The 9,868-nt window shown below is 44.9% G+C and overlaps 1 protein-coding gene across 1 annotated transcript; it reads right to left on the bottom strand.

Annotated features, from left to right (window-relative positions):
• Positions 1-3,342: 3,342 nt before the first annotated feature.
• On the bottom strand, positions 3,343-9,124 carry FGFBP1 (fibroblast growth factor binding protein 1). The gene is made up of 2 exons (XM_079991754.1): positions 8,932-9,124; positions 3,343-4,674 (listed from the first exon to the last, which is right to left on the bottom strand). The coding sequence occupies exon 2, from the start codon at positions 4,651-4,653 to the stop codon at positions 3,958-3,960; it is 696 nt and encodes a 231-aa protein (XP_079847880.1). The 5' UTR covers positions 4,654-4,674; positions 8,932-9,124; the 3' UTR covers positions 3,343-3,957.
• Between the last annotated feature and the right edge of the window lie 744 nt (positions 9,125-9,868).

Below are 9,868 nucleotides of genomic sequence, written 5' to 3'. Positions count from 1 at the left end.
GGTGGTTTGTTTGAATAAAGTGCTAACTTCGCTGACACCGGGTGTTTTATTGCTAATCTGCTGCTGGCTCCAACTCCTTGACAGCTATTTTGGTGCCATTATCATGGACAGACTAGTTTGAGACTTTCACTGACACCTGACCTCTGCAGGACAGGGGAGATGATCTACTTACTCTTGATGGATTCCGATAGATTTTCCTACTGACCTATTTGGTGGACATATCCTGATGCTCTGGTTGTTCTCTGGAATATAGAAATGACTGCGTAGTAGTATACACAATCACTCTCAAATACCTTCTCCTGAATTGTAGAGTTCACCACCACTCTGGTTGTCTGAGAAGCTGGGGCAATAGCACAGGAGGAATGGTGCTTGAATGGTATGCGATTTGTGACAAATCCAATGGGAAACATGCTAGAACGGATGTTAGAGTCTAGCCTGCAGGGATGAAAGTCTGTTTCTCCACCACTGCTTTGCTCAGTGTCAGTCACATTGTGAGTGGCGAAAGTCGTATTGGAGCTTGGTCTGTGAGAAGACTTGGTAGAACCCATGACAGGCTACTCTGGCAAATTTGCAAAATAAAATCACTTACCGGTATATCAATTCTGACTTAGACTCCACATTTCTGACTGAGTCAAGGAACTTATAGTAAAGCGTATATAGGTGCATATGCATATATGTCTGATTATTTGGGGCTTGTGTCGTAGAGCCACTACCGACCTAAAGAGGGGGTGGGGTTGCGGGCTCACGCCCCCATCAACAATCTCGCGGGGCTGGCGTCAGCCCCGTGAGAAGCAGGGATTCCCCCAGCTCATTAATATTCACCACCCACAGCGACAGCCAATCGGCTGCCGCTAGGGGCGGGCCTCCCGGGATCACTTAAGGTCAGGGCAGCCCTGGCTTGCCCCTTTTCGTTCCCACAGCAGCAGCGGTTTCCCACCCACCCGCCCTCTAGGTTTGCATTTGGACTTTGCTATGGGCTTTGGCTGGTCGCTGCAAGGGGCCTGGTAGGAGTTTTTCCATTTGGCTAATTGGCTGCATTGGAAACCACTAGGTTTTTTCGCCTACCTTGTAGCAAAACGTCACAACTCCTTGGTTTTGGCGGTTAGGCATTGGCAGGGGTATTGTTATGGAAATGAGGTCGGGGGGGGAGGAACGCCATCACCTCCCCCAAAGCTTGAAGGGTAGTTCATTAAAGGACTCTGGGGGGCGTCGCCTTGTCCGAAACCTACGGAGGTTGGGCCTAAAGCGCGCTCCCGAGCGGTAACCCCCTGGGGAGCGCCCAGGGATGTGCATCTCGGGGGCTCCCCCGGTTGGTGCTCAACCCTTCCCGGTTAGACCAGATAGTCTGGTAGGGCCAATGCCGAAAGCCAATACCGCTCTTACCTGTAATCAATAAAGTTGTGGCCATTTTCGCCCATTAACCTAAAATTTGGTGTCCGGTGTCTTTATTTACTTCATCTTTGGGATGGGGCGGGAATCGCCACGCAACATAGTCATCTTGTTCTTAGGAATGTGCCAGAAGTATTCTAAGATAGCAGTCTGAGACTGTGTTCATGCAACAGTTGATTCCGTTTTCACAAGATTTCCCTAACTGTTAATTTCCATATTATATATGAGTTTTCACACAATGTAGAAGCCACTTATAGATATCTAGTGGGTGTTTTGTGCTTATTTCTGTGTTAATTGCTTCCAGGAATTTTTTTTTTTTTTGCTTGCAACGCCATTAACCCAGAAAATTGTGGGAGTGATGACATTTGGGGTGGTATCCTGGCATACAGCTCTTCCCTGCTGTTTTCATGGGTGGATCATGGGAGAGCAAGTGCATGTATGTGCAGAAATTGTGGCATTCAGTGATGATCATTGTTGTGTCATTCCATGCCCACTGGTGTGGATGAAATTGAGTGTGACATGGTGAGATATTGGTCAAAAAGCCAATAGCAGGTAATGTAGCAGTGTGAGAGGAACATTAGAAAATGAGGCAGACTCCCTCAGGGTCAAATTATATCATGAGTGGAATAACTGTTGTTTTTTTAACAAATGATTAGACGGACGTAAGTACTCAACATGCATGCAAAAGGCACACATCCTTGTTTGTCCTGCGTTGATTGATTTTAAGACTATTGAAAATTCAACAAATGTTCTTAGCATACACATTTGTCTTGCAGGCTTGACAGTATCCAATAATTTGCCTTTGGACATTGCTTAATTGTCCCCCTTCAAAAACCAATTTTTTATTTATTAAAAAACATAAAGATCCTATATAGTACCATTAGTCTGGGTTGTAGATTAGAATTTCATACTACAATGGTACCTTGGGTTAAGTACTTAATTCGTTCCAGAGTTCTGCTCTTAACCTGAAACTGTTCTTAACCTGAAGCACCACTTTAGCTAATGGGGCCTCCCGCTGCTGCTGCGCTGCCGGAACACAATTTCTGTTCTCATCCTGAAGCAAATTTCTTAACCTGAAGCACTATTTCCGGGTTAGCAGAGTCTGTAACCTGAAGGGTATGTAATCTGAAGCGTATGTAACCTGAGGTACCCCTGTATATATATATATATATATATATATATATATATATATATATACACACTTTGGGAATATGGAACATTCATGGACTTCTCTTGACTGAAGGAGAGAAAAACATCTTGAAAATTTTTCCATATGTCAGCCACTTAAATGAAAATGTAAATTAAAAATAAATTAGAAATAAGTTTGCCCCTACTCCAACAAGGTTCCCAGTTGTATCCCATTTATTTTGGGATCTACGACATCTGAACCCATCTATATACTTCCATCTGCGATTCTAGGTCACAGTGTGATTAACTTACGAGTAAACACACATTGTTTTACTCGGGACGCGGGTGGCGCTGTGGGTAAAACCTCAGTGCCTAGTACTTGCCGATCACATGGTCAGCGGTTCGAATCCCTGCGGTGGGGTGAGCTCCTGTCTTTCGGTCCCAGCTCCTGCCCACCTAGCAGTTCGAAAGCACCCTTAGGTGCAACTAGATGAATAGGTACCGCTTTCTAGCGGGAAGGTAAACGGCATTTTCGTGTGCTGCGCTGGTGCTGGCTCTCCAGAGCAGCTTCGTCACGCTGGCCACGTGACCCGGAAGTGTCTGCGGACAGCGCTGGCTCCCGGCCTCTTAAGTGAGATGAGCGCACAACCCTAGAGTCGGACACGACTGGCCCGTACGGGCAGGGGTACCTTTACTTTTAAACACACAATGACGTTCACTGCAAGTAATGCATGAACACAACAGAGAGAAATCTGGCCGTTAAAAACATAGATACCCACAATTTTGTCATATAGAAAGAAATGTTTAACACATAGAGAACAAACCTGAGTAGATATTTAACTTTATTAATTTTCTGCAATTCTGAAAGCAAAAGTACAAAAAGTGCATAGCACTGAAATAATCACTTTGGCTAGAAATACTCAAGGGAAGGAGGAGATATTCAACAAAGCATAATATGTACATTTTTACAGAGGGCTTGTAACATCCAGTGGTAACATTTATATAGCATGCTATATAAATCAATTTCTCTCTTTAGAAAAAAAAATATACAGCATCTTTGATGACCCGACAAAAACAGTATCTTCTGGGGGAGGGCGAGACCTTTAAATGTTCACTTTGAAGATGTCACCCTTATATGATGGGAAAATCAGCACGATTTCAGCCTCAGTCCAATCTCCCTCCTTGAGTTGCTTCATGTGACCTCTTCCCCACAGTTACGTGGTGGTAAGGAGGGTTCAAGTGGGATCAGTAGTTGTGGCCATGGGGTTTGGCAGCAGCCCATTTTGGAGATGAAAAAGGAATCACCTTTGAGTGTCTCCAGGAAAACTGGTTCCTGGGCAAATGTATTAGAGGGCTATTCTGAATGGTTCGTCCTTCTACAATGTGATTTACATGCACACCTGTAGTAACTCAAGGAACGTTGCCAACCTCGTTGTATTCCTATTTGCACTTTTTATCTTGTATCATTGAAATGACGAAAAGGCAAAGAGACCGCCATAACTCTGAGCAGTGTTCTTCAGCCACTTTTTTCTGATCAATATAATCGACATCTTCAACACAATTGCTGGATCCTTCGTCTGGCTGGGTTCCAGATGTAGCAGGTTCCAGAGGGGTCTCCTGTCCATGGTGAACTGGTTTGTCTTCTCTGGAACCAGGTGGAGTCACCAGTCTAAGGTGAGCAGCTGATGGCCCTTTCCTACAGATTTTAGATTTTAAGATACTCTTTGGGTCTTCACAGATGTTCTTCTGCCTCTTTAGAGACCGAGTAATTTGCTTCCAGAACACCTTCTTGTTTTCTGCATACTGGGGGCAGCTGGAAGGGTTGCCTGAAAATTCACAGGAGAAGGTGCTCTCCGATCTTTTGCAATCAATTTTCAAGGTAGCAATCTCTGCTTCATTCAGCGCCCAGGTACACTCAGACTTCTCTTTGGTGACGAACTTTCCTTTAAGTGAACCCTTCTGTCCTCGGGTTTTCTGACCTCTTCCATTCTGGTCATCAGAGCCAGGCTGTGGCTTCTCACCTTTTCCATTGTTGGTCTTCCCTCTTCTCCTCTCTTTCTGTATTTCACAGTCAGCTTGTAGCACTTGGGAGAACACAATAAGGGCGCACAGAACAGCGAAATGTCTGATCTTCATGGTTTGCTGTTCTCTTGAAACCTGTTTTGGGAGAGTAAAATGAATTTATGACAATCCATATTTTCATCTTTAGCCATGTTGGCATCAACATTATCGATACTCTGACACCAGCAAAGATACGATGATGTCTCACATCATGGTATCTTTCTAGCATGGATTTATCTCTGTAACACCCCCCCCCCCGCCCGTTGCAATGCCTTAGCCTCTGGAAATTCAAGGTATTGATTGCGCAAAATGCAAGCAGACGCCTTATCCGTGATCTATCCCCTCCATTTCTGAAGGATACTTATTGTCTTTAAGCCTCATGCTTACAAGATCTTGAACAGGTGGAGTTCAGAGCCAGAGCCAGTAGGCTTAAGCCTTACTCTTCCTCTTTCTAATTTTGTCAGGTGGTGGATGAACACCTGTACAAAGTATCTGCTTTTCAGAGTGAGGGACATAACTGGGCTTTATCCAGGACTGTATGAGCAGAACTCTTCTACTCCCTCTTCCAGGAGCACCCCCAAATCCTTCTACAGAGGGTATAGCGGACCTCCTGAATATTATGGGCTCTTATTTACAGGGATGAGGGATAAGGGTATCACCCAAAATTGGATTTGGGGTAGTTCTGAAAGGGCTGTAGGGTGGAGGAGGAGGAAATAAAAATCAAGTTGCACGAGCTGCCTTCTGCTTGTGCAATATCAGGTACAACCCATGGCCATATAGTCAAATGGGGGGGCAAGTCAATAAACTAGGGGCACCTTAACCAAAAGTACTATATTTTTGTCAGGAATTGGCAAATAGGAATTTAAAAGACTTAAATAGCAGAATTGGGTGCCTCATTTAAAATAAATATGGCATCAATCGGTCTTGGTTTGGCCAGGACCAAACAGGATATTTTTTTTAAATGACCAGCTCAGATGTTTCTTGACCAGGAAGTCATATTATGATTGTGACTACCTGACTGTTGCCACAATCAGTCTTTATAAGGTTAAATCTCAAAACTGCCCCAAAGGTAAAATTGGCTTTGGCATTATGTTTTAAGAGCACCCGGATAACTTTTGCACAAAATGTGAAATTGTTTCCTTTCTCCCACATTCGCTTGAGCATTATATCAATTTCTAATCTCACCCTAGATCTGTCTGACTGCCTAACCCACCTCTAAAGACAATATAGGTTAGGAAATGATACTTTCACTCAGCCAGAAAGCAAACAGGGGTGTGCTTGAGAGCTTAGATGAACTGATTCTTCAGTCCACAGTTTCCCTTTAGGCGGAACATCACTAATAATAATAATAATAATAATAATAATAATAATAATAATTTATTATTTGTACCCCGCCTATCTGGCTGGGTTTCCCCAGCCACTCTGGGCGGCTTCCAACAGAGATGAAAAATACACTAAAATGTCACATATTAAAAACTTCCCTGAACAGGGCTGCCTTCAGATGTTTTCTGAATGTCAGGTAGTTGTCCATCGCCTTGACATCCGATGGGAGGGCATTCCACAGGGCGGGCGCCACCACCGAGAAGGCCCTCTGCCTGGTTCCCTGCAACTTGGCCTCTCGCAGTGAGGGAACCGCCAGAAGGCCCTCGGAGCTGGACCTCAGTGTCCGGGCAGACCGATGGGGGAGGAGACGCTCCTTCAGATATACTGGACCGAGGCCATTTAGGGCTTTAAAGGTCAGCACCAACACTTTGAATTGTGCTCGGAAACGTACTGGGAGCCAATGTAGGTCTTTCAAGACCGGTGTTATATGGTCTCGGCGGCCGCTCCCAGTCACCAGTCTAGCTGCCGCATTCTGGATTAGTTGTAGTTTCCGGGTCACCTTCAAAGGTAGCCCCACGTAGAGCGCATTGCAGTAGTCCAAGCGGGAGATAACCAGAGCATGCACCACTCTGGCGAGACAGTCTGCAGGCAGATAGGGTCTCAGTCTACGTACCAGATGGAGCTGGTAAACAGCTGCCCTGGATACAGATTTGACCTGTGCCTCCATGGACAGCGGTGAGTCCAAAATGACTCCCAGGCTGCGCACCTGGTCCTTCAGGGGCACAGTTACCCCATTCAGGACCAGGGAATCCTCCACACCTGCCCGCCTCCTGTCCCCCAAAAACAGTACTTCTGTCTTGAAGCTAAGATCACTTGAAATTTATTCAGATATGCAGCTGTTTCACATCCGGCTCCCACTGCCCTTTCTTACTATCCCTTTTCTTTCATTTCAGCCAAATCCAAGTTAAAGAAGGATCAGGGAAAGAGCCACAAACAGGATGAAAAGTCTGCCAGAGGCAACAGAAGCTAGGACAGAAAGCTGATGCTAACGTGTAGGAGTGCCCATGGAAAAGTGGTACCCACCGTTTTCCAGGATGCTAGAATGTTGGGTGTGTATGTTTAAGTCCCTGTTTCGCACAGATAGGTTTGTTGTGAGGTTTAAACAACATTCTGAGCTCCTTGGGGGCAGGGTTGGTGCAATCTGTACAGCAGATTTCTATGCTCATGGGAAGAGCCTATTAGTAAAAAACCCAAAACCCTTTATCCTCAAATGGGAAAGCCCCTCCAGAAAATTTATTTAATGTGTATGAAGCACAGGGCCATTCCTTATTCAAAGCTCAATAGCTCTTAGCCTCGATCCAGAGAGAGACTGCCACGCACACTTAAGGCTGCACATGCCAATTTGGGTAGCTTGGTTTATATTTAGTCCAGCAGCTCTGTGCTTATTGATTATTGAATAATCATACCATGTTTCAGATTCCCCTCTGATAATCATAATATAATAGAATTGTAGAACTGGAAGGGACCGCAAAGGTTCAGGAATGCAGGAACCAAAGCTCTACTGGAGTAAAAGTTCATGTAAAAGTACCTCTCCAACTTAGACTTCTGAAAAAGAATGAAAAAGGCTGCAATCCTCTGTGTGCTTACAACTAACCCAATGGAGATACAAGTCAGCTGCATATTAAATATTAAATACGATGCTATGCTAAGAAGAAGAAAATCAGGGGACGTGTTTCCTTTACAATGCAGATATACGTCAAAAATGACAGGAGGGAAATGTACATTTGGAATTCGTTCTGCTGCCGTAATTCATTTTGCAAACCTGAGCCTTGTTCCTGGTGAACCACCCTGAGTGGATAAGCATCATTTATTACATGTAAGAACTGACAGTTATTGCATGATCTGTAACCACAGTTAGTGTGAAATTATTAAAGCGGGTCACATCTTCAGTGTTTGCTACACACCTCCTCCAACAGACAATTTCCAAGGCATTCACATTAGCAAAATGCAAGATTTACTCATGCGCAAGACTCCCTACTTAATCAAAATACTGCTCACCCAAAGGCAAAAGTGGATACCCAATGGTTTTTCTCCTATCCAACTCTTTGGGGACAGAAGTCTAACACTGCTGTTCTTGGCCCACAGACTTCAGAGGAACTATTCCAGAGCAAGAGACTGGACCAGCACACACAGATCTTAAATGGGCATACTTGGGATAAAGCCCCATTGAAGTCAGTAGGATTACTTCTGAGGAAATAGGCAAAGAACTGGGCTCTACATCCCACAGGCATCAATAAGATTTAAGTAACCTAATGTGAACATAGGAAGCAGCCTTTCTGTTGAATTTGGAACGTTAGTCCATCTAACCCAATAGTGTCAACCTTGGCTGGCATTGACCACACAGTTGTATCTTTCTTTCCTAATTGTTGTTGCTGTTGAAAAGGAGCCTCTGAAATTTCAAGCAGGAACAGAAGAGCAGTAAGGATGCCAGGAACATAGGAAACTGCCTTATACGGAATACACTGGTCATTGGGCCATATAGGTCAGTATTGCCTATACAGTCTTGCAGTCGTTCTCCAGGGTTTCAGACAGACTTCTTTCACATCCCTATCTGGAGCTGCCAGGGAATGAACTTGGGACTTCCTGGGTACAAGGCAGATGCTCTACTACTGGTGTGGAGTGACTGCTTAGTTCTTTTGCCTCTTGCTATTTGCCCACTCGCGATCACACTCCCCAAACCGCTTTCCCCACTGTCTTGGGGAAAGCTGCCTGTAAAATGTAGTTTATAGTGGAAGACGGAGGGGAAAGGGTAAGCAGCCATCCCATCTCCCCCTCTGCCCTCCTGCTGTCTGTTAATAAGAGTCTGCTTTTTAGTTTAAAAATGTGAATGAAAAAGAAAAAAAAAAAAAACAGACTGCTGTAGGTAATGTGTAGTTTGCCTTTGAGCAGGCAACCAAGAAATTTAGCCGCTCCGTTCTGAGAGATTAGCATTCTATTGCAGACAAATTGCAAGATAGCTATTGCACATACCTCCTGCTGTCTTTTCCGCTTGTCCAAGTGTAAAACTCAAGGTGATCCCCGTCTCATTCAAAGTACTGACGCTTCTTGCCTATTTATACAGTCAGAGACACACCTACACGCCTTCGGAAGGGTATTACTCCACAATAGCACATTTTAGAACCTTATAGGTTTACTGCCCAGACACACCTTATGGAAATATGCCAAGTCTTATTTGCAACAGTTAAAACACACACAAAAAACCACCGGTTACAGTGCAGTGGCAGATATATGTTTGACGTGCCAACTCCTTTCCCTTTCTTGCCTCACAAAGGGAGTCGAAACACTCTCTTGATATATGCAGTTATCACAACAGGGAAGAAGGAGTAGCAAATGATTGCTAGGCACATGAATGACATTCAGAAGGGGGGGGGAGAGAGCACTCTCTGGTTGACATGAGTCACCACACTTATTTCATTTGATTGTTAAAAGTTCCGTTTTCTTCACTACAACTTTTGATAAAGGGCGTCTCCAGGCAGTCAGCATTTTGCCAAAGTGACATATCAGGAATTGCAGGTCATGCAATTAAAGCACTCTGTCACCCTAAGACAAGGTTTCCCATGTGGCACCCATGGGTGCTGATGTACCACCATACCTTTTATGTTGCCTACGAAAGGGACGCAGGTGGCGCTGTGGTCTAAACCACTGAGCCTAGGGCTTGCCGATCGGAAGGTCGGCGGTTCGAATCTCCACGGGTGAGCTCCCTTTGCTCAGTCCCAGCTCCTGCCAACCTAGCAGTTCGAAAGCATGCCAAAAAGTGCAAGTAGATAAATAGGTAACCACTCTGGCGGGAAGGTAAACGGCATTTCTGTGCACTGCTCTGGTTCACCAGAAGCGGCTTAGTCATGCTGGCCACATGACCCGGAAAAACTGTCTGTGGACAAACCCCGGCTCCCTTGGCCAATAAAGC

The sequence above is a fragment of the Podarcis cretensis genome (assembly GCF_951804945.1).
Source record: "Podarcis cretensis genome assembly, chromosome: 9".
Taxonomy (NCBI): Eukaryota; Metazoa; Chordata; class Lepidosauria; order Squamata; family Lacertidae; genus Podarcis; species Podarcis cretensis.
This window is presented reverse-complemented; position numbering and strand designations above follow the sequence as displayed.

Excerpts from the sequence above, each read along its gene's own strand:
- FGFBP1 (XM_079991754.1), bottom strand. The coding sequence starts at position 4,653 with ATGAAGATCAGACATTTCGCTGTTCTGTGCGCCCTTATTGTGTTCTCC.